We start from the raw sequence: 25443 nt of genomic DNA, 5'->3' as shown, positions 1-25443 counted from the left end.
AAAGCACGCTTACAGTCCAGAGTGTGAAGAGCTGATTCTCCAGGATGAGAATGCGGCTTCGTAAAAAACACAGGAAGAACAATGGATTGATTCAAATGGAATTCCGAGACCACTTTGGGGAAGAATTTGGGAAGGACCACCTTTTCATGATGAAACACTGTAAAGGGCGGATCCGCAACCAAAGCTTGAAGTTCACTCACTCGACGGGCAGAAGTAAGGCCAATGAGAAGCACCACTTTCCAAGTGAGAAATTTCAGAGGAGCCTTGTTAAGAGGTTCAAATGGAGGCTTCATAAGCTGAGAAAGAACAACATTGAGGTCCCAAACCACTGGAGGCGGTTTGAGGGGAGGATTTACATGGAAAAGTCCTTTCATGAATCTGGAAACCACAGGATGCGCAGAAAGAGGTTTCCCTTGAAGAGGCTGGTGGAAAGCAGCAATTGCACTAAGATGGACTCTGATCGATGTAGATTTGAGGCCAGAATGAGACAGGTGCAAAAGATAGTCCAAAACCGAGGACAAGGGGGCATGTTGAGGCTCCTTGTGCTGAGAAACACACCAAGTAGAGAATCTAGTCCATTTCAGGGAATAGCATTGTCTAGTAGCAGGCTTCCTTGAAGCTTCCAAAACATCCCGCACAGCTGGTGAAAACTGAAGGGGAGTTACGCTGAGAGGAACCAAGCTGTCAGGTGTAGCGACTGCAGGTTGGGATGAAGCAGAGATCCCTGATGCTGCGTAAGCAGAGATGGAAACACTGGTAGAAGGAAGGGCTCCCTGCGGCTGAGTTGCAGAAGGAGGGAGTACCAAGGTTGTCTGGGCCACTGAGGAGCAATCAGAATCATGGTGGCCCGGTCAGACTTGAGCTTGACCAGAGTATTTTGAATGAGACGAAATGGAGGAAACGCATACAGAAAGAGATTCTCCCAGTCCAGAAGAAAAGCATCTGCCTCGAGACGATAAGGAGTGTAGATCATGGAGCAGAACTGAGGCAGTTTGAAGTTGTGGGGAGCTGCAAAGAGGTCTATCTGAGGTGTTCCTCACAGGGAGAAGATGTGATGTAGGGGCGTGGAATGGAGAGTCCATTCGTGAGGCTACAGAAGACGACTCAAGTTGTCCGCCAAGGCATTGTCCGCCCCCTGAATGTAGACAGCTTTGAGGAAGGTGTTGTGGCGAATCGCCCATCCCAAACTTTCAGAGCTTCCTGACAGAGGGAGGCTGATCCCATGCCTCCCTGCTTGTTGACATAATACATGGCGACCTGATTGTCCGTGCGAATGAGGACCACCATGTCGTGTAGCAGATGCTGAAAAGCAGTGAGAGTATTGAAAATCGCCCTGAGTTCCAGGAGTTGATATGGCACAGACGATCCGCACTCGTCCAATAGCCCTGGGTGCGGAGACCGTCCAGATGAGCCCCCCAAGCATAGTTCGAGGAGTTAGTCGTGAGGACCTTCTGATGGGTAGGCATGTGAAACAGCAAACCTCTGGAAAGATTGGAAGAGAGCATCCACCAGCGAAGCGACTGCAGCAGAGCAGGAGTGACCTGAATGTGGCGAGTCAGAGGGTCGGAGATCTGCGACCATTGAGAAGCCAGAGTCCACTGAGGAATCTGCAGGTGAAGTCTGGCAAAAGGAATCACGTGAACCATAGAGGCCATGTGGCCCAGGAGCACCATCATGTGTCTCGCTGAGATGGAAGGGCGAAAAGAGACCGAGTGACAAAGATGAAGAAGAGCCGCTAGGCGTTGAGGAGGAAGGAACGCTCTGAGTTGAATAGTATCCAGAACAGCTCCGATGAAGGGAAGAGTCTGTGAAGGTTGGAGATGGGATTTGGGAAAGTTGATCTCGAATCCCAGGTTCTGCAGAAACCAGATTGTCCTCTGGGTGGCCCGGACAGCCCCCTGAGATGTGGAATCCTTGATGAGCCAGTCGTCGAGGTAGGGAAACACTTGCAGATCATGGTTCCTGAGTGCTGCGGCCACCACAACCAGGCACTTGGTGAAGACTCTGGGAGACAAAGCTAGGCCGAAAGGGAACACTCTGTATTGAAGATGAAGGTGTCCCACCCGAAATCTGAGGTATTAACGGGAGGCCGGATGGATGGGAATATGAGTGTAGGCCTCCTTGAGATCCAGGGAGCATAACCAGTCGTTCTGCTCGAGGAGGGGATAGAGAGAAGCCAGGGTCAACATGCGAAACTTCTCCATGACCAGGAACTTGTTGAGCTCCCTGAGGTCCAAAATAGGATGCAGGTTGCCCGTCTTCTTCGGAACAAGGAAGTACTGGGAGTAAAAACCCTTGTTCTGTTGGTCCACAGGGACCGGCTCGATGGCACAAAGCCAGAGCAAAGCCTAAGCTTCCTGAAGAAGAAGGATGGTCTGGGTTAAGTTGGAAGGATACTCTCTTGGAGGATGTTCCGGAGGAACTTGATGGAACTGAAGAGAGTATCCCTCTCTTACGATGGAAAGGACCCAGAGGTCAGTGGTAATAGTCGTCCATCGATGGTAAAAATGATGGAGACGACCTCCGATGGGAAAAAGCGGGGAGGGCAGAACGATGGAAGTTATGCTCCCTACCAGACAGTCAAAAAGGCTTGGGAGCCTTTGGGACAGCAGAAGGTTGAGGCTTTTGTTGGGGCTTCTGCTGGTGCTGCCTCTTCACAGGCGGGCAGATGGTGGGAGCCTGCTTCGGTGGGTAGTGCGGCGCCTCTGATAAATCATAGGCGGACGAGACGGACGAGAGATACCAGGCTTGGGCTTCTAGCGGAGAATAGATTGAAAAGATTTTTCATGCTTGGACAGCTTCTCCGTCTCGATGGACTCGTCGAAAAGGTTCGCTCCCGCACAGGGAACGTTCGCTAGCCTGTCCTGGAGATTCGGGTCCTTATCAATGGTCCGAAGCCACGCCAAGCGTCTCATGGCCACCGAACAAGCAGCAGCTCTGGCCGAGAGTTCAAAAGCGTCGTAAGACGATTGCATCATCTGCAGGCGGAGTTGGGACAACGACGCCAGTACCTCCGAGTACTCGAAGCGAGCCTGAGAGTCCAGATAGGACAAAAACTTTTGAAGAATGGAGAGAAAAAACTCAAAGTAGGTCGCAAAATGAAAGTTGTAATTCAGGACTCGAGAAGCCATCATCGAGTTCTGGTAGATGCACCTGCCAAATCTGTCCATGGTTTTGCCCTCCCGGCCAGGAGGAGTGGAGGCATAGACCTGGGAGGGATGAGACCGCTTCAGGGAGGATTCAACCAATAGGGACTGGTGAGAGAGCTGCGCCCCGTCGAAGCCCTTATGGTGCACCTTGCAGTACCTGGCATCCAACTTCCCTGGGACCGCGAGAATGGAGTATGGAGTCTCGAAGCATCTCATGAAAGTCTGGTCCAGAAGCTTATGTAGAGGCAGACGGAGAGACTCAGCAGGAGGTTGGGGAAGATGCATCGTCTCCAAATATTCCTTAGAAAACTTGGAACCTGAATCCAGGATGATGTCCAGATCCACTGCCATCTGCCTCAGGAAGGACGAGAAGGACAACTGGTCCGCCAGGGCCGGGTCTCGAGACGGGCTCAAAGAAGATGAGGCGGCTTGGTCCGCCGAGGCCAAGGATCGGCAGGGGGAGAACGAACCCCCGCAGTCCTCGAGTTCTGGCATAGGAGGAGGAGGCGAGTACTCCGGTGAAAACTCCCGAAAAGGTTGTTTACGACGAGGCGAGGCGTGCCTCGATGAGTGCCTCGATGAATGCCTCAATCGACGACCGGAGCTGTGTCGAGAAGCAGGCCTCGAGCGTCGAGGCGAGCGAAGCCCAGACGAGGCAGCCACCGAGTAGATGGGACTGGAGGCTGTGGATCGAAGCAGCGGAGGCTGAGACAAAGCCCCCCCGAGGCGCTCCCCAAAGCTCAAGGCTCGGCATCGAGGAGGAAGTCTTCGGTCCAGGCAAGAGAACTGCGCCATGCATCGAGGGTATCGGTTCCAAAGGTGGCGTGGGCAAAGACTCTGCTCCTTGCGAGGCATGCCCCGAAGCCAGACCAGACACTTGCTGAGACTCTGCTCCCAGCAGCGAGTGTGCGCCGAGGAGGCACCGGAGGCGGCTCGAACTCGTGGAAGACTTCCGCGTGCCCAGGCTGGATCTGGGAGAGAAGCGTCGGCCCAATCTTAGTAAAGAGCTCGACAAATCGCTTCTCCATCATGGCATGGAACGAAGCCAGCAAAGAGGGATCCGCATCTGCAATGGGACCTCCAGCACAGACATTGCTAACTCAGCCGCCAGGGGGCTTGGGCTTAGAAGCCTTGGGCCCTTGAGCACCACTGGAGGAATGGGAGGCTGCGCTACCTGACCTGAGGAGACAGTGGAAGGCACCGCAGCAGGCGTCAGAGTCAAAGCCAGCACGAACGAGGCAGGCTTGAGCAGACTAGAGGCCGAAGATGTTGAAGCGGAAGTCGAAGGTGTGGCGCTCTGCGATGAGGGCAGCTCTGGGGACGCCTCCATGCTAAACAGCGACTCCCACAAAACACAGCGACGCTTAAAAGCATGTGCTGTAAGTGTGGAGCAAGACCGGCACGATTTCGGAAGATGTTGAGGCCCGAGACACTGAAGACAGCGTCAATGAGGGTCTGTCAACGAAATCGCGCGCTGGCACTTGACACACTTTTTAAAACCGGTAACAGGCTGGGACATAGGCCGAAAAAACTCCGCCACAAGATCGAAGCCTGGTCGAACGATCGAAAGAATTTTATTTATTTATTTTTTTAAACAAGAAAACGCAATGTGAGCCAACAATAATGAGCCCAAAAAAACCTCAAAACCGCGGGCACGATTCTCAGCTCCGCGGAAGAGAAAGAACTGAGGAGACACGCCCGGTGCATCGGGCGGGAAGGCACTCGCACATGCGCGGTGTGGGCAACTCAAAACTTCTAAAAGTTTCTACAAGCAAATATGCTTGTGAGATGTCTGCATTGGGGCTCCGTTGGATGACGTCACCCCACTAGTGAGAATACCTGCCTGCTTGTCCTGGGATAACAGCATGTACTCACTATGCTGTGCTGGTCCCTGCCTGCGTCAGCTTTCCCTGCAGCCTGACTGGAAGGAGACAACTTTCTTCCTCAGAAAACTTCACAAATGTACAAAACCGGAGATCTTCAGACTGCCAGTTGATCAGACATTGACTATGAATCCTTGCGCCATGATGGAGTGAGGTTAAAAACCCCCACAGCCGGCTCCCAATAAGTCCACAGGACTAATACTTGTGCCCCATAACATGTGCTCAAGCCTCTGATAAATCAGAAGGTAAGCTAGCTCCCAGAACGGACCCAAGCTTCCAAGTTGCACATAGCAGGCCAGCTCAGCAGTAATCTACCTACGGGTTACCCTGCGGGTTGCTCATGCAGAGTCTATGTCCTCTCCCAGGCAAAGATGCCCCAAATTTGGGGACTTCATGGCACCAAAGCCTCTCAATCTGGGTAAAATGTACCCAAAACAATAAAACTGAGCAGAGCAGATTAGAACACACCTTCTCAACTTGCCTGCAGAAGAAAAACTGGAGAGAGTACTACAGTCCACTGGGGAAGGAAGCGGGGTTGAAAAGATGCCATTGACATTATTCTAAAACAACTTACAATCAGGGGATATTCACCTATCATACAAACTCCTATGTTTATGTAACAGAACTATCTTTGCATCAGTTGCTGAACCAACCAGGTGCTCTTAAAGAGCTTTTACCGAAATGAAAGATGTAGGTCAATAGAAAATCTAAAGTGTCTCAAAAGCATGAGATACACTCTACTGATATCCTTAGAATTTAAACTTGAAAATCCTACCTGCACCTCAGCAGAGTCTCCTGCTCCAGCACCCAGACGTGAGGCAGCATTTCTTTTTAGCAGCTGAAAGAGAGAGGGGGGGGGGAACCCTCTAAATTACGGAAATTTGTAGACTATAAACAATTATTTTACTAGCTAAAATTGCTTTCAGTAATATAAGCTGCAATTATAAAAATACATAAAGATAGTCACAGGTCTTACTAGATGAATATTCTTACTGGATAAGGCAGAAGACAATTTTAAAATGGCTGTTTTTAATTTTATAATTTAGGATTGCTAACTCTAAGTAAACATACAGGCAACTGGGAAGGAAAGAGGGGGGATGAGAAACATGTAACAATGTCATGTAAGTAAAGTGCCATGTGCAATGGGGCAGATGACTCGAGTACTATGAACTCAGATTTTTGAGTAGTATAGCCTTGCGGAACCTAAGTGGATATCGGGGTGACTCTCTAACTGTGCATACATAGTATGATGTCCATTAGAAAAGTGGGATTATCAGTAAAAATTTTCATGAGTTTGAAAACCTAAGCCAAAAACAATAACCATGCCGACAAAACCAGTACAAGACTCCTGAAAACTGGAGGACACATTCAATAGAAGGGCTAGAGGCAGGGAGGTTTTCCTCTTAAAACATTATTTCAGAGGAAATCCATGGAAGTAATCTAAATCATGCTTCAAGATTATGTGCCTGTTAATCTTTTTAATGTCTATTTAAAAGACAAAGTCATACAGATTTTAGACTGTATCACATGCTGCCTACATGTGTCATACAAGCATTCTTAAAATACTACTAGTATCTAACACAAGAGTAGTGTATTACAACCTAATTTGGAATAACACATATAAATATACATATTTTAAAAAAAACATTAAACCTAGCCGGGGTGGATTTGATTTAAAATCAAATCTATTTAAATCACTTGTCAGAAAGTCTTGATTTAAATCATGGATTTCTACAGAAAGACTCATTCTTGCAGGTATAATCTTAATATTTACAACCAAATGAAAGTTTCATTTTTTGAAAAATAACTTTTCAAATTAGTTTTTTAGATTGATGAGAGATTCCCCCATACAAAAAAGTCAATGCTTTATTAGTATCATTTCTGCTTATTTAGTATTACTAACTGTATTCACTGCCACTTCAGTACTGACAAAAAAAGGAATATTTGCTTGTTTCAGCACTTTATTTCTTCATAACTGTATTCAAATTACAGTAACATGCAGTAGTAAAATATTTTTTCCTCAAATATGACAATTCCTCAAGGCAGTCTTTAAGAAGCATGATGAAATCAAAACATTTACCATCCTGAAGATCCTGTCAAACATGTTCCTTTTGTCATCTTTATCAAAGCACTTCTCATGTTTCATTTGGGCTACCAGGTCTTGCATTTTTTTGTTGCAGTGTTTTCAATAGGCACACATGCCTGCCTTACCCAAAAGGTAGAGGAACTTTATTAAAATATTCCCAAACTGGGTCTCTTATGAATTGCTGCCATTATAGGTTTTATCCTCCAAGAAGAAAATATATGATAAACTTCAGGCTATACACACAAAGATCCCTAGACTTGTGGAGTATTCTGTTCAAAAGGTTTCATTTATACTGCTTGCCCCTCCCCCCTTATACTTGGCTTCTTGTGCATATATTTAAACTTAGAACTTAAAAGGTAATGTGCTGATTCTGTGTACATCAATTTGCAAAAAAAGAACAATGGGGCTAAGATCTTTTTTTCAACTCTGTAAATCTTATAACATTTTTGCTGTGAAGAAGCAGCATGTTATCTCTGCAGAAACAAGTTAAGTTTTGAGAAATGCAAAATCAAGCATCTGTTAGATAGAAAAATTGCCTGTGACATTATGAATGGATTAATGGAATTCATTTACCCAAAAATTTAAGCATTACATGAATATACAGCCTCATGCTACATAACTAAAAACTAATCCTTATTTTATCATGAATAACTTATAACTTTTTGGACTAAAATGTATCTTAAATGGAAAACTATATTTACATAGATTTTTCCTCAAAAAAAGCATTTTATTTAAAATATAAGTTTTTGTTTAAAAATCACTGGTTTTTATCCACCCTGAACCTAGCAACACATTACATATATTTAGCAAACTCCCACACTTCAAACACACTTACTCATCACTCACATAACAAATTGAAAAGGCAGAACCAGGTTAAGTTCTGCCACTATGAGTAAAGAGACTAACAGACTTATGAGGGAAGAGCAGTTGCTTGTAAACATTTCAAATTAAAGATCATGTACTTCTTTTGTAACAAACTCCTATACCTTTTTAAGTAGATCTCTGGCTTCTTGTGTGAGGTAGGGAGGCAGGTTCAGCTTACATTTAAGTATCTTGTCAATTGTTTTCTTGCGATTCTCACCAGTGAATGGGGGCTAAAAAACAGAAATATGGGAGGGGAAGAGAGGGCAAGATGAGAACAGATCAAGGAATGTATATTGGCAAATTATAAAATAAATTCAGGTTTTCAAAGTCAGTGAAAACAAGAGACCTCCCCTACCAATCTAACCATTCCTTCATCATCAACTATTGCTCCGGATGGCCTGTAAACTAAACCTATGTTTCAAGACTTTTAACTCAATAGTGTCTTCTTCCTGTTCTTTTGGGCTTCCAGCTCTAGGATCTGAGCCACAAGCTTTTATTGACAGCTACTCACGGCTTTGCCTTGTTTCTAAAACTATCCTCCCTCCAGTCAGAGGCCATAGATTGTGGCTCCATATGGAACTACGATTGGACTTAGCACCAGACTGGAATTTATTTTACTTTCTCTCTTATTTGGTTTTTGCTGGGTTTAATTTTTCTTTTATTTTCATTCTTCTATTTTTGCTTCTATATATTCATTTTATTACCTACTATTCTATTTTTGAAATGCAACTTTTATTTTTATTCTGCCTAGATACTTTGGGGTTCCTTGTTGCTAATATTATTATGTTTCCTCTGGGGGGTTCTTCTTTCCTTCCTTTTTTCAATTTATCTTTTATACAATGTTTTTCTCTCAGGCCCTTTAGTTTAGTTTGTGAACCCATCTGGGAGAGAGAGGGTAGTTCAATGTGCCTATTATATTATTAGTTTTGTAAGCCGCTTAATAGTCATGTACAAGTGGTATATCAAATTCAATAAATACAATATTCCCCTGGACCACTAGGTGCCACTACTGTAAGTAGACTTTCTTCCCCTCTAGGACAGTGAATCTCATCTCTACAGCTTTCCTAAGCCCTGGATGGCCCAGGAAGTAGAGGTCAGTCTCAGATTTGAAATCAGATCTCTCCCATGGCAGCAAAGAACACTGCTACTGAATTACCAGATGCCCAGGCACTTTACTTTCATCACCATGCACCAACAAACAATCCAGGAGCTAAGGAAAGAACTGAAGTCAGATCCCTGCATCTGAATGCCAAGCACAAATAATGCTGAAACCACTTTTAATAAACTGAGTACTTAGGAAATAAACAAATCAATATGTTACTCAAACTCCCTAGAAATATGACACAAATTTGTGTACCCAATCTTCTGTTTTGAATTAATGCTACTGTTTACAAGTTTAGGATAAAATGCTCGTTCAGTTATATACATACATTATACTCCTTACTTCTTATTGATTACAAAAAAAAATGACTCATAAGATCTTTATTTATTTATTCAATTTTCTATACCGTTCTCCCAGGAGAGCTCAGAACGGTTTATGAGTTTATTGAGGCACTCAAGCATTTTTCCTTGTCTGTCCCGGCGGGCTCACAAGCTATCTAATGTACCTGGGGCAATGGGGGGATTAAGTGACTTGCCCAGGATCACAAGGAGCAGAGTGGGTTTGAACCCACAATCCCAGGGTGCTGAGGCTGTAGCTTTAACCAGTGCAAATCAATCAGCAGTATAACTACTCAAAACACTAAAAAAAGGCCAACAGTAGAACAAACAGATCCCAAATTGCTCATAAGTAGAGACGAAGACTCTATATCTCAAGTGCCCAAAGCCACTTTCAATGACAAGAAGTTGGGCTCAATGAACTATCATCTTTCTCAGCACAGTATTACTTCTGGTTTTATATTCTTATCTTAGAAAAATGCCTACATTGTTTGTAATCAGAAATACAAATGCTTAGAGCCTGAAGCAGACATGTGGTATGCGAGTGAGCAAAGGAGAAGGGAGAGCGAAGGAGAGGCAAGGGAGAGTGAAGGAAAGCAGAAGGGAGCAGGAGCAAATACTATCGGGGCAGCGGCGAGAGTAGTTCCGCCCACCGCCACCGCATCAGCAGAGATCGACTGGGCTCCTCCATAAAAGGAGTCAAGCCAACGGCAGCGAGCAGCAAGTGAGCAAAGGGGAAGCAAGGGAGAGCGAAGGAGAGCAGAAGGGAGCAGGAGAAAATACTATCGGGGCAGTGGTGAGAGTAGCTCCGCCAACCCCCACCTCGTCAGCAGAGATCGACCGGGCTCCTCCATAAAAGGAGTCGAGCCGTTTGGCGCGCCTTAGCGAGAGCGCCTTTGCGAAGGGCCAAGTCTTTAACACAAGGATACCAAGGAGGCAGCTAGGTAAGGGCCACACAACAAACTGTACAGTTAACACACAACTAACCTTACAGTACGGATCACACAACAAACTGTACAGTTAACACACAACTAACTTTACAGTTAACACATCTAAACAAGCTAGCAGGCAGACCAGCTAGCAACAGCTAGCACCCAGCAGAGACACCCAGCTAGCAACAGTTAGCACTCAGCAGAAACACACAGATAGCAACAGCTAGCACCCAGCAGAGTCACCCAGCTAGCAACAGCAAGCACTCAGCAGAGACACAACACCATCACCACCAATCAGGCCCAAAAGACACAGCCAGGAGTCCCCAGTAGTTACACAACCAGACAGACCCAGTTGAGGACACAAACAGGCAGTCCCAGCAGACAACACAGCTAACCAAATTAGCAGTTAACACAGTGGTAGTCACACAACCAGGCAGACCCAGCAGACTACACAACTAACTTTACAATAACACAGCTAAACAAGCTAGCAGGCAGACCAGCTAACACACAGCTAACCAGCTAGCAGGCAGACTAGAGTAAACGCCCAACAGGTGATAAAATAAGATCAAGAATGGCAGGGAAGACTAGAAGCACCAAGACTGCAATCAAAACCAGCATTCCGGTTGCCGAAGAGATCCAGAGGATGGCTACAGTCTCCGTGCAAACTGAGTAGGACCCCCATAAGAACATAAGAGATGCCACTGCTGGGTCAGACCAGTGGTCCATCATGCCCAGCAGTCTGCTCACGCGGCGGCCCTTTTGGTCAAAGATCAGCGCCCTAACTGAGACTAGACCTACCAGCGTACGTCCTTGTTCAGTAGGAACTTGTCTAACTTTGCTTTGAATCCCTGGAGCGTGTTTTCCCCTATGACAGCCTCTGGGAGGGTGTTCCATTTTTCCACCACTCTCTGGGTGAAGAAGAACTTCCTTATGTTTGTACGGAATCTATCCCCTTTCAACTTTAGAGAGGGCCCTCTCGTTCTCTCTACCTTGGGAGAGGGTGAACAACCTGTCCTTATCCACTAAGTCAATCCCTTTCAGTTCCTTAAATGTTTTGATCATGTCCCCTCTCAATCTCCTCTGTTCGAGGGAGAAGAGGCCCAGTTTCTCTAATCTTTCGCTGTACAGCAGTTCCTCCAACCCCCTAACAATATTAGTCGCTCTTCTCTGGACCCTTTCAAGTAGTACCATGTTCTTCTTCATGTACGGCGACCAGTACTCCAGGTGAGGACGCACCATGGCCCGGTACAATGGCATGATAACCCTCTCCGATCTGTTTGTGATCCCCTTCTTAATCATTCCTAGCATTCTGTTTGCCCTTTTTGTCGCTGCCGCACATTGTGCAGATGGCTTCATCGACTTGTCGATCAGAACTCCCAAGTCTCTTTCCTGGGAGGTCTCTCCAAGTATCGCCCCGGACATCCTGTATTTCTGCATGAGATTTTTGTTCCCAACTCTGAATAACTTTGTGTCGTCTGCAAATTTAATCACCTCACTCGTCGTACCTATGTCCAAATCATTTATAAAGATGTTGAAGAGTACAGGTCCAAGCACCGAGCTCTGCGGCACCCCACTGGTGACGCTCTTCCAGTCCAAGTATTGCCCATTTACCCCCACTCTCTGTTTCCTATGCTCCAGCCAGTTTTTAATCCACGTATTTCTCCCTCGATTCCATGGCTCGCAATTTTCCGAAGTAGTCATTCATGCGGAACCTTGTCGAATGCCTTCTGAAAGTCCAGATATACAATGTTGACCGGGTCGCCCTTGTCTATCTGCTTGTTTACTCCCTCGAAGAAGTGCAGCAAGTTTGTCAGACAAGATCTACCTTTGCTGAAACTATGCTGGCTGGTCCTCATCAGACCGTGTCTATCGAGGTGATCAATGATGCGGTCCTTTATCAGCGCCTCTACCATCTTTCCCGTTACCGAGGTCAGACTCACCGTTCTGTAGTTTCCCGGGTCTCCCCTCGAACCTTTTTTGAAGATCGGTGTAACATTCGCCACCTTCTAGTACTCTGGAATCTTTCCTGTTTTGATTGACAGATTGGAAGTCTCTGTGCAGACCGAAGCTGTGCCCCAGCTGAAGACTTTGGTTTCTGTGCAGGCAGAAAAAGTCATCCAGCAACAGCCTGACGGAGACATCCTGCAAGAGCTGATGAGTCTGAGGGAAGAAGAGCTGCGCCTGAGAAGTATCTGGGAAGATGAAGCGTTCATCGATGAAGTCCTCCAAGAGCTGTCCCAAGTCTCCGAGCTAGCGCATGAAGACAGAACCATCTTTGAGACACCCGAACCGACCAGACATACAGCATTGGAAGTAACGGTTGGGGTACAAGAAGACGTTGACACCTGGCATCTAGTCACCTCTGCAAGCAAACACAGAAGGCAGTCCTCTTCTTCTTCATGCAAGCACAGCAGCCTCACATCGACTCCACAGATAAACCTTGAGGAACAGATTCCAGCTTCTACAGGAAAGACCTGCGAATTCAGGAGGCCCAGCGGAAGACCCCAATTCCAGAAGCGACGAAGACCCCAGCTCCAGAAACAACAGATCAGCACCCCCTCCAAGAAGTGCAGAGTGGTTGTCATTGGGGACTCCCTGCTGCGGGGTACCGAGGGACCAGTATGTAGACCAGATCTACAATCAAGAGAAGTTTGTTGTCTGCCAGGATCCGGGATGTGACCGCCTGCTTTTGAAGACTGATCAAGCCCCAAGACTACTACCCGATGCGCCTCATCCACCTTGGGACGAACGAAACCGTCAGGAACTCCCCGAAGATACCTGAAGACTTTAGTGCCCTGGGTGAGAATCTGAAGCAGATGGAAGCGCAGGTGGTCTTCTCCTCCATCCTTCCAGTATGATACAAGGTGAGAGCTAGGGAAGAACGTTTCCAGAGGACGAGTGGCTACGCGGATGGTGCCAAGAGATGAACTTTGGCTTCCTGGACCACGGTGAGGCACTTCAAGGACTGCAGGGATCAGACGGGCTACACCTGACCAGAAGAGCGAAGAACGTCTTTGGATGACGTCAGGCTCGCCTGCTCTGGAAGGCTTTAAACTAGGTGAGCTGGGGAGGGGACCCACTCTCATCCTAGTAAGGTAAATGACTCCATCTTTGAGTCTGAGGTAAGTATTTGCGTCAAAGGCAATACTGAGGTAAGTATTTGCGTCAAAGGCAATACTGAGGGGGGTAAACTAACTCGAACGGTAAAATCTGAGGGGGGGTAAACTAACTCAAACGGCAAAATCTGAGGGGGGTAAACTAAATCGAACAGGAAAATCTCCATGCAAACCGGACAAACATAAAGATTGGATGGCCATGTATGTTAATGCACGTAGTTTGGGCAATAAAATTCTGGAATTGGAAACAGAAATGAGAAGTGCCGACCTAGATGTGGTGGCGATAATGGAAACCTGGTTCTCAGAGTCCCATGGATGGGATATGGCTATACCAGGATATAACTTACTCCGTACGTTATTAAACAAGATGAATACGATGGGACTAGGAGAAACATTGACTGCATGGGTTAAAGACTGGCTTAGTGGTAGACTTCAAAGGGTGGTAGTAAATGGTACTCCCTCAGAAACATTGGAAGTGACCAGTGGAGTGCCGCAGGGCTCGGTCTTGGGTCCGATACTATTTAATATCTTTGTAAGGGATCTGCCTCAGGGACTTTGAGGTAAAATTACACTATTTGCCGATGACGCTAAGCTATGCAACGTTGTGGGCAGCGCAACCGAGCCCGACAGTGCAACCGTGCCCGACACTATGAGGCAGGACCTATGTTTACTGGAACAATGGTCTAATACTTGGCAACTGAGTTTTAATGCCAAAAAGTGTAAGTTTATGCATCTTGGTAGAGGTAACCCCTGCAGAACATATACACTGAATGGTGAAAACTTAACAAGAACTGTCGCAGAACGGGACCTGGGTGTAATCATTAGTGAAGATATGAAAACTGCCAATCAGGTGGAGAAAGCTTCAGCCAAGGCTAGACAAATGCTGAGTTGCATCCGAAGAAGTTTTATCAGCCGAAAGCCTGAAGTTATAATGCCATTGTACAGGTCCATGGTGAGACCTCATCTGAAGTACTGTGTTCAGTTTTGGAAGCCACATTATCAAAAGGATGTGAAGAGAATGGAGTCGGTTCAGCGTATGGCCACCAAGATGGTCTCAGGACTTAAGGATCTCCCATATGAAGAACGTCTAAGCAGGCTGCAGTTATATTCTCTCAAAGAACGCAGAGAGAGGGGAGACATAATAGAGACATTCAAATATCTCATGGGCCGTATTGAGGTGGAGGAAGATATCTTTTTCCTTACGGGTCCCACGGCAACAAGAGGGCATCCGCTCAAACTCAAGGGTGAGAAATTTCATGGCGACATCAGAAAATACTTCTTCACCGAAAGGGTGGTTGATCGATGGAATGGTCTTCCACGTCAGGTAGTTGAGGCCAGTAACACGCTCGACTTCAAGGGACGATGGGATAAACATGTGGGTTCACTCCGGGGAAATGCTTAGAAGGAGGGTTCTTGTTGAGGGAGGGTTCTTTGAGTGGGCAGACTTGTTGGGCCGATGGCCCTTTTCTGCCGTCATACTCTATGTTTCTATGTGGTCCCAAATGTATGATTGCTTCACACATATTAATCCTGTGTCATGCCATGTAGCTGTCTGCTACCCAACACAGCATACACTTTTCCCACTAGCTTATCCCTTTAAAAAAATATAAAACAGAACTTCGTTTCCAGGAATTGTGCAAGACACTTTAAAGAAAGTAATTTTATCAAAACACAAGTCACTTCTTTTCCATTGCAGGTCCTAGCTAATAGAATCCCCATCATTTTAAGAATTGCAACCAATACATTCGTATTCAAGAAGCAATTGAAAAAAAAAGTGTTCTATGGAGTAGAGTAGCCTAGTAGTCAAACTGGGTTTCCCCTACCAATGCTTTAAATCCCACTGCTGCTCACTAAGTTCACCAAGGACAGGGAAACAGACAATGTAGTTGAATATAACTCATCTTGAGCTACTATTAAAGAAGTATGAGCTAAATCCAAATAATCTCAAACTTTTAAATCTTAACTTTTGAAACACTTATCAGGCTTTTGAGTACTATTTTATGACCGATTGTATGAAATTTGAGCTCCTCTTGTTCGTAACATTATCTATCATAGTAGTAGGCATTTAGAACAAGAACACAAAAGTTCTATTTATTTTTTTTTAATTAGATCTCAGACAATCTGGCCATCATTTAGCATTCTAGGTTCTACACTGAATTAGGCTGTATGGTAAAGTGAATTTTGAGGGAATTAGGTAACTTGTATTTTACCATCTTAGTTTTTAAATGTGATTTTTCTGTTCATATTCTTATTGCTCAGAAGTGAGAATGGGTAGATTAGATATATTTTTTAAACAAACAAGGAATACAAATCAATGAACTCTGTAATGGTGCACCTACTGCTCCAGTCAGCATGTCATACATTAGTGCTCCTAGACTCCACCAGTCCACAGCACGGTTGTGCCCACTTCTCATCAAGATTTCAGGGGCCCTGGAGTGAAGGGATGAGGGGGAAGGGAGGGAAAATAAATTATAAGCATGTTTTAAAAAGTACTTGTTCATTTACGCAGGTTTCATGCATCTGCCTAGAAAGGGCTTCACTCAAAACACACAAATGGGGGCATTTTCAAAGGAATATTCAAGTCAGAATTTGCATGGCCTGCTTATAACATCCAAAAAGAATCCATCCCACAACCATTTTCAAACAGGAAAAATTCAGGATCTCCTGTCTGAAAAATGTCCAAAACGAAAAGTCAATTTCTACTATGGAACATCCACAATATGAATGCCAAAAAAGCAGGCACAAAAATACCTCTCTGAATTATTTGTACAAAAATGGCCACACAGATGTCCATTCAGAAAGAGAGGCAGCTCATTGGACTTTAAAACAACAGGACAAATCCCACCCTAATTCTATTATGTTATTGTGAGAACTTACTGCATCTAAAAGGTACACCACAACAGCAGGCTCTTACAGGTATATTATAAATGCAGGTACAGTAGATATTTCCATGTTCCGGGAGGACTTATATATTTGTACAGAACTAAGAGAGTTAAAAAGTGGAGTTACGCCTGGGTCCTGTTATTCAAGGTCCACTGGGTCCTGTTATTCAAGTGTCCACTTTACACTTGCTTGCCGCTCTATTAGGCATGGCCACAATACCTGAAACTGTCATAGACCTTGGTATCCACTGTCACTTTCACTTCTTAGCAAGGTGGGAGGGGGCCAGTAATCACTGGAAGATTAAGGAGAGGTTGCGCTTTCACCGCTCCAGTGACGGTCAGCTGCTCAATCAGGGCACCATTTTGTACCCTGAACATGACTAAAACAAGACTAGATAAAAAAAGGTTTTTTTGGTTTTTGCCTTGGATGTTTCTTTCTATTCCATTATCACTGAAAGATGTCCTAATTTTAGACCTTTCCTAGTCCTGCCCAAAAGGCACCTCCAACACCCCTTTGCTACTTGGATGAACTGTAATATGAAAACATCCAAATTTTACCTTTCGAAAACCACAATTTGGACATTTTCAGCATATGGACTTTGGGCCCATTTTGAGATGTCTGCTTCAAAAACGAGTGCCATGATGCTTATTTTCTAAGTCACCCACTTCAACCACAAAACAAACTACATCTGTCAAAAGGTCAGCATGGCATCTCCTGAGAAACTCAAATATGTTCTGTAACTAAGCAACTCACATGTATTCGATCGTCCCACAGAACGTATGTGTAACTGTCCCATCATGAATAGATTCTTTGCAGAGTCCAAAATCCGTCAGTTTTACATGACCTGAAAAGAGGGAAAAGGTCACTAGAACTAAAAAGTATAATTCTCTATAGCTACAAAGGTTAAAGATTAAAAGTTAAATCCTCCCAACTGAGAGGCAATCAACTCATCTTAAAACTAACTGCTACCACCATTACCAAAATGCCTGACAAAATAAGGAGCCCTTTCAACTGTTTCTAGAACTCAAAATAATCCATTCCTGGTCTTAGCCTTATTAGGAACATATTCAAAAATACTGTGGTCACCATAGAAAGATGTAGCCCACTCCCTCTTGCCGTTGATCTTTGGGGAGGGGGGGTTCCAGCAGGAGGGACTGGACATTCCTCCTGTCATTGATCTTCGTGGGGAGGGGGGTTTCAGGCAGGAGGGAGTGGACATCCTTCCTGCCGGTGATCTTTGGGGGGGTTCCGGCAGGAGGGACTACTGAACATCCCTCCTGCCGGGGATTATTTCAGGGTTTGCGGCAGGAGGGATTGGGCATCCCTCCTGCCGCGGACAGTGTCGGAGGGTTGGGAGGGTGGCAGTGGGATTGAGTGGGCATCCCTCCTGCCGGCCAACTTCGCAGGGAGATTCCCTTACAGTGATCAGCTCAGCGGCAACATGATTCTCTCTAATTGGTGCCTGTGATATGGACAGCTGTTAAGAGAATCGGAATGGTTATAAGAGGTTAGGCATCTGCCTGTCAGGACAGACGCGATTCTATATAGAACGCCCGTGTGTGATTCTCAAAAGCTGCTTAGGCGGCTGCTGAGACTGGGCATCCTATACAGAATCCGGCCCCTCGTGCCCGATGACTGCAAATTAACTGGGCATTCATACAACTTCAGCATAGTTTTAAAATACTCTATAGCTCTTCCTCTGAAAGATAAAAAAAGTGAAAAGTCAACATTCTTAGCTTAAACTGAAGTACGTGTATACCCTTGTCTCCCAATCACATGTTTTATATTAACTGTAGCTTGAAATTTGTTACCAATAAATTTTTCTCTTTCTGTTTTGATTTTTCATATTTTGTATTTACTGCCCTGCCATAAGCCACTGTGTACTACGGAAAAAAGCAAATTCAAGAAGAGAATAATTGGTGATCACTGATGGTAGGGTACAATTTATTACACTGAGAAAGATGTTTATCTATTCTATTTTCAAATTTCCAATAAGAGATTCTACCACTTTCCCAGTTAACTTTGTTCCAGTGATTATGGTTAGAAGTAAAAGATGAAAGGCACTATTTTAAGGACAAAACTCCTTTTTTGTAAGGAAAGTAAATAAAAGTAAGGAAAAAGATTGCGCTGGCTCTCAACAATAGAAGAAGAAAAAGGTAAGGAAAAGAGAGGTAAGAGATTGCAGAAAGAGGAAGACAAGCAACAATAACCTAAAAAACATAGAGCAGCTGGTCAAGTAGTTAGGAAAGCAAAAACGCTAATAGAAGAAAAATAACTAAAGTGGAGCTTATACAGCACAGTTACTTACCGTAACAGGTGTTATCCAGGGACAGCAGGCATATATTCTCACATGTGGGTGACGTCATCTACGGAGCCCCGATGCGGAAGCATTTTCAAGCAAACTTGATTGAAGATTTAAGTTTGCTCTGCTGCTCCACGCATGCGTGCCTTCCTGCTCCACTAGGGGGTGCATCCCCTCGTGGTCTCCAGTTCACTTAACTAGCCAAGAAGCCAACCTCGGGGAGGTGGGCGGGTTGTGAGAATATATGCCTGCTGTCCCTGGATAACACCTGTTACGGTAAGTAACTGTGCTTTATCCCAGGACAAGCAGGCATGATATTCTCACATGTGGGTGACCTCCAAGCTTACTGAAGAGGGATGGAGGGAAGTTGGCAATTTAAGCAAATAGATTTCGCAATACCGATTAGCCGAACCGGCCATCGCTTCTGGACAGGGAGTCTAGACAGTAGTGGGAGGTGAAGGTATGAACCGAAGACCATGTGGCAGCCTTGCAGATTTCCTCAATAGGTGTGGACCTGAGGAACGCTACGGAGGCTGCCATCGCTCGGACTTTGTGTCCCGTTACTCGACCATGCAGTGCGAGACCAGTCTGAGCGTAGCAAAAGGAGATGCAATCGGCCAACCAGTTGGACAAGGTGCGTTTGGAAACTGGGTGGCCTAACCGGTTTGGGTCGAAGGACAGAAACAGTTGTGGGACTTTCCGGTGTGGCTGAGTGCGTTGGAGGTAAAAGGCCAACGCTCTTTTGCAGTCAAGAGTGTGGAGCGCCACTTCTCCGGGGTGAGAGTGGGGCTTGGGGAAAAACACGGGTAAGACGATGGACTGATTGAGATGGAAATCAGACACTACTTTAGGTAGGAACTTTGGATGGGTGCGGAGTACCACCTTGTCGTGATGGAATACCGTGAAGGGTGGGTCCGCTACCAGCGCTTGTAGCTCACTAACCCGTCGTGCGGAGGTGAGCGCGAGTAAGAAAATTACCTTCCAAGTGAGGAATTTTGGATGGCATTTGTCTAGTGGCTCAAATGGAGGTTTCATTAATTGAGCCAGAACCACGTTAAGGTCCCAAACCACCGGGGGAGGTTTGAGAGGGGGGTGGACGTTCAGCAGACCCTTCATGAAGCGAGTGACTAAGGGATGGAGCAAGAGGGCTTTCCTTTCCAGGGGCTGATGAAAGGCCGCAATCGCACTGAGGTGTACTCGAATGGAGTTGGTCTTTAGGCCGGAATGAGATAGTTGAAGTAGATAGTCAAGGACCAGGGGGACGGGAGCCGACACCGGGTCCTGGCTGTGGAAGGAGCACCAGGTTGAGAATCTGGTCCACTTTTGGGAGTAGCAGGTTCTCGTCGAGGTTTTTCTGGAGGCCTCCAATATCTCCTTGACTGATTGAGACACGGGGAGAGCAGTCAGGGGGAGAGAAACCAAGCATTCAGATGAAGAGACTGAAGATTGGGATGTAACAGTGAACCCTGACCCTGTGACAGTAGAGAGGGAAACAGAGGCAGAGGCAGTGGATCTCTGACACTGAGTTGAAGTAGCAGGGAAAACCACGGCTGGCGTGGCCAGCGAGGGGCAATCAGGATCAGGGTGGCTTGTACTGTTTTCAGGTGGACAAGCGTCCGCAGTATCAGAGGAAACGGCGGGAACGTGTATAGGAACCTTCCCTCCCAGTCGAGGAGGAAGGCGTCGGCCTCGAGCCGGTCCGGGGAGTATATCCGGGAGCAGAAGAGAGGCAGCTTGTGATTGTGAGGGGACGCGAACAGGTCTATTTGAGGTGTCCCCCACCGTTCGAACACTCCTCGCAGGATCTGAGAGTGTAGTGACCACTCGTGTGGCTGGAGGAGGCGGCTGAGTTTGTCCGCTAGGCAGTTTTGTTCTCCTTGTATGTACACCGCTCGAAGGAAGGTGTTGTTGGAGATTGCCCATTTCCAGAGGCGCAGGGCTTCCCGACAAAGGGGCCAAGACCCTGTCCCCCCTTGTTTGTTTACGTAGTACATTGCTACCTGGTTGTCGGTTCGGATGAGAACCACTCGGTCGTGGAGCAGATGTTGGAAGGCTACAGCTGCGAGATAGATGGCCCGAAGTTCTAGCACGTTGATGTGGCAGCGACGGTCTTGTGTTGACCACATTCCTTGGGTGCGTAGGCCGTCCAGATGTGCTCCCCAAGCGTACTCCAACGAGTCCGTGGTGAGTACCTTGCTGTGGGGTGGGGTGAGGAAGAGCAAACCTTTGGAAAGATTTGAAGAGTTGGCCCACCAGCGGAGCAATCGTTGCAATGAAGGAGTCACTGTCACTGAGTGGTCGATCGGGTCCCGGTCTTGACGCCATTGAGACGCCAGGGTCCATTGAGGGATTCTCAGATGGAGGCGGGCGAAGGGTGTGACATGGACGGTGGAGGCCATGTGGCCCAAAAGAGTCATCATCTGTCGGGCTGATACTGAGGTCAGCAGAGAGATCCTTCGGCTCAGACTTACTAACGCCTCCAGGCGCGGAGGGGGAGGAAGGAACGGAGGCGAACCGTGTCCAGCGTGGCCCCGATGAACTGTAGGGACTGCGAGGGGCGTAGTTGAGATTTTGGGAAGTTTATTTCGAACCCCAGACTTTGTAGGTAGGTAATAGTCTGTTGGGTCGCTGAGATAACCCCTTCCCTGGATGGGGCTTTGATTAGCCAGTCGTCCAGGTAGGGGAATACCTGGAGGCCCTGGGAACGTAAGGTTGCTGCTACCACCACAAGGCACTTGGTGAAGACCCGAGGTGATGATGCTAGTCCGAAGGGGAGGACTCGGTATTGTAGGTGCCAGTCCCCTACTTGGAAGCGCAAGAACTTGCGGTGAGCGGGGTGCACTGGGACATGTGTGTACGCCTCCTTGAGATCGAGGGAGCAGAGCCAGTCGCCCTCGTCGATCAGGGGGTAAAGTGTTGGTAGTGAGAGCATCCGAAACTTTTCCCGTACCAGGAATTTGTTGAGGCGTCTCAAGTCTAGTATTGGGCGTAGGTCTCCCGTTTTTTTCGGTACCAGGAAGTAGCGGGAGTAGAAGCCCTTCCCCCGTTGGTCGGGGGGAACCTTCTCCACTGCTCTCAGGCGAAGCAGGTCTCGAGCTTCGGAGAGGAGTAGGGGTAGCTGAGTCCGGTTGGGAGGGCAATTCCTTGGGGGGTTGTCCGGAGGAATGGCCCGAAAGTTGAGAGAGTACCCTGATGAGATCACGCCAAGGACCCATGCGTCCGACGTGATTTGTTCCCAGTGAGGGTAAAAAGCTTTGAGTCGACCCCCGATGGGAAGGCGGCCTGGGACTATGGCGGAGGGGGCCCGCCCCCTTCCGCGTGTCCCGTCAAAAGGACGGGGATGGTTTGGTGGTCGCGGGCGGTTGGGACTTGGGCATGGCCCTGTGGTGGGCTTGCGGACGTCTGGGTGGGGGCCGCGAGAAGGCAGGGGTGGACTTTTGTGGGTAGCGGCGCGGAGGGGCCCTGTATGGCCTGGACGCTGGCGGTTTGGGCTTTTGCCGGACAAGGGAGGCAAACGAGCGTTCATGTTCGGAGAGGCGTTTTGTCGCCGCCTCGATAGTGTCATCGAACAATTCCTTTCCCACGCAGGGGAGGTTAGCCAACCGGTCCTGTAAGTTGGGGTCCATGTCGACCAGGCGCAGCCAGGCTAGTCGGCGCATGGCGATAGCGAAGGCTGCTTCTCTGGAGGAGAGTTCGAAGCCATCGTAGGCCGCGTGGAATAGATGAAGGCGCAGGTTGGAGAGGGACTCTAAAAGCAGGCCGAACGTTCCTTGCCGGGAGGCCGGTAGTTCAGTCTCAAAGGCTCTCAATAGTCCAATGAGGTGTTTGAGGTATGATGTGAAGGTGAAAGTGTAGCTTTGCACCCTAGAGGCCATCATTGCGTTTTGGTATAGTCTCCTGCCGAACTTATCCAGGGTTCGGCCTTCTCGGCCTGGGGGGACCGCTGCTGAGACCCGGGACGGGTGAGCCTTTTTCAAGGAGGATTCTACTAGCAGCGATTGGTGGGAGAGCTGTGGTTGCTCGAATCCCGGGTAAGGTACTGTGCGGTACTTGGCCTCCATTTTGGAGGGTACGGCCGTGACCATGTAGGGGGTCTCCAGGTTCCTGAAGAAGGCCTGTTGGAGTACCGGGTTGGGTGGTAAGCGAAGGGACTCTCTGGGCAGTGATGGCATATCCAGCTCCGCCAGGTACTCCTTAGAGTATCTGGAGTCGGACTGGAGGTCTAAGTCCAATACGTGGCCCATGTCTTGGACAAAGCGAGTGAAGGATGGGCGAGATGTCCCCGGGGCTCCGTGCGGGGTCGGGGAACGAGACCTTCGTCGGGTGGAGAAGGATAGGGAGGCTTCCCTCGAGTATCGAGGTTCATGCTCTGATCCATGCTCCGAGACTGGGGAAGCACTGTGAGAGTGTTCCGGGGTTGTCGATCTTCGGCGTCTCGAGGAGCCCCTCGGAGACGATGCCGGGGTTAGGGGTACCGATCGATGTCGGATCGGTGACCTCGATCCGGACTCCCTCGGAGAATACGTCCGAGGGGGAGTTCGGAGGATGCGCGGGTTGGAGAGTGATAACTCAGCCACCCTTAGTGGTCCCGTACGAGGTGTGGGAGAACGGCCTCGTAGAGTTGGTGAACCTCGGGCCTTCTTGGAGGTACGGCGGTTCGAGGTTTCTGTCGTTCTAGCCCGACGTTTTGCCCCTCGGCGGTCTGCGGAGGGGGAACGTCTCGGGTGCCTCGGCGAGGAGTCCGAGGAGGATGGGATGCGGCGAGGATTGCGCACCCTTCCTCGAGGTTGTTCGGTGCGAGGCTCAGGCTGGTCTGGCACATTCGAGGTCGAGGCCGATTGAAACTGGGCCATTGCAGCGGACAGCTCCGACGTGATCATCGCTCGGAGTAGGTCCTGGAAGACGGGCACGGACAGCATCGAAGGCATGTCCACTGCCTCGGTGCGCTCCACCGGGGGCGACCTCGTATCAGAGTATTCCCGTGTGGTGGAGGCACGGCCCGAAGGCTTGGAGGGCTTAGACGGGGCTGTAAGCATGGGGCTTCCGCCATGAGTCGCCATTGTCCCCGAGGCTGGCTTCTTCGTTGTTACAGAACCTGAAGAGGGAAGAGGGGACTTACCCGGAGCCGAGGCTTTCTGTTGTCCCGAGGACTTCGGAGTCGAGTCTCGAGGCGATGCCGAGGTATCCGGGCCCGAGGTCAAGGCCGGGGCCGAGGCCGGGGCCGACCTCGAGGCCGAGGTGGAGGGTTGGTCCGGGGTGAAGAGGTCCGCCATGCGGGCTTTTCTTCGGCGGAGGGCCCTGTTTTGGAAAATCGCGCACTGGGGGCAGGAGTCGGTTGGATGAGCCACCCCCAGACAGAGGATGCACCGGCGATGCGGATCTGTGAGAGAAAGAAGCCGCTCGCACCGGGTGCACTTTTTAAAGCCGGTCAGAGGCCGGGACATTAAATCGAAAGTAGCCGCGGCTCGATTTGCCACGCGGCCACGGGGACCCGGAAGCCTCCGGGTCGTTGAAAACGAAGCAGGAATCAAGTAAGAAAGGTAAAGAATTCGCGCACAGCGACTTAATCGTGAAAAAACAAGAAAAAATTGCGGTGCTAGAAGGCAGTTGGGGCAGAGCCTGAAAAACACGGCTTCTAGGCTCGCGGAAAAATTTGAACTGGAGACCACGAGGGGATGCACCCCCTAGTGGAGCAGGAAGGCACGCATGCGTGGAGCAGCAGAGCAAACTTAAATCTTCAATCAAGTTTGCTTGAAAATGCTTCCGCATCGGGGCTCCGTAGATGACGTCACCCACATGTGAGAATATCATGCCTGCTTGTCCTGGGATAATGTCTTTTACACATTCAAAGTGGTTTACATATATACAGATTCTTATTTTGTTCATGGGGAAATTGAGGATTTTAAGTGACTTGGAGGATAGGGAACACTTTTCTTTAAAAAAAAAAAAAAAGAAAAGAAAAGTTGGTGATAGGAGGAAATATAAAAGCGTCAACCAAAAACTCCAGGGTAAAAGGGGAGGTATGTAGAAGCTGATAAGATTCAGGCGGAATTGCTTAACAAATATTTCTGTTCTTTATTCACAGATGAAGGGCCAGGAGGAAGACTGCTGAAGACAAACAAATAGGAAAGGAATGTAGTAGATGATCAATTTTTAGAGGGCTGTGTTCATGAGGGGCTACCAGTAGCTAAGGTGTTTATAAGGCCTTTAACATGGAAACTCTGACATATCTTTGAGTATCTTTGAGAAGCTGGAAAAAAGTATATGTCTTTAAATACAATGCACTCCTCCCAAAACACCTTATTTTAAATTTTTACTACTAAAAAAATGAGTTTGTTTGTTTTGGTCTTGCAGGATTTTTACTTTGGAATTTATTGCCTTAAGTAGCATTCATAGCTATTCAGCCTTTCTTAAAGCATTAAAACCTTGGCTTATCAAGAAAAAGGAGAAATTAGGTTCTTACCTGCTAATTTTCTTTCTCTTACCTTGTAGACCGGTATTGTTCCTTACTTGGCTTTTTTCGAGGCTGCTGCGCACTGTGCAGATGGCTTCAGTGATGCATCTACCAGCACACCCAAGTCTCTCTCAAGATTGGGGCATTATTGGGAGACAGCAATCTTGAGAGAGACTTGGGTGTGCTGGTAGATGCATCACTGAAGCCATCTGCACAGTGCGCAGCAGCCTCAAAAAAAGCCAACAGGATGCTGGGCATCATAAAGAGGGGCATAACAACCAGGACGCGGGAAGTCATCATGCCATTGTATAGAGCTATGGTGCGTCCACATCTGGAA

At 47.6% G+C, this 25443-nt stretch overlaps 1 protein-coding gene across 1 annotated transcript in view; it reads right to left on the bottom strand.

Annotated features, from left to right (window-relative positions):
* The window catches only part of RPS6KB1 (ribosomal protein S6 kinase B1), a 142766-nt gene that overhangs the window by 39937 nt on the left and 77386 nt on the right, over window positions 1–25443 (bottom strand). Inside the window, exons 8-11 of the mRNA XM_033921296.1 lie at window positions 17104–17194; window positions 15807–15897; window positions 8105–8212; window positions 5808–5870 (exon numbers count right to left, since the gene is read on the bottom strand). Of these exons, the coding sequence (XP_033777187.1) occupies window positions 5808–5870; window positions 8105–8212; window positions 15807–15897; window positions 17104–17194 (353 nt within the window). The remainder of the gene's footprint in view (window positions 1–5807; window positions 5871–8104; window positions 8213–15806; window positions 15898–17103; window positions 17195–25443) is intronic.

This window comes from Geotrypetes seraphini, chromosome 15 (genome assembly GCF_902459505.1).
Source record: "Geotrypetes seraphini chromosome 15, aGeoSer1.1, whole genome shotgun sequence".
Lineage (NCBI taxonomy): Eukaryota > Metazoa > Chordata > Amphibia > Gymnophiona > Dermophiidae > Geotrypetes > Geotrypetes seraphini.
The sequence above is the reverse complement of the archived record's forward strand: the minus strand, read 5'-3'. Positions and strand labels throughout refer to the sequence as shown.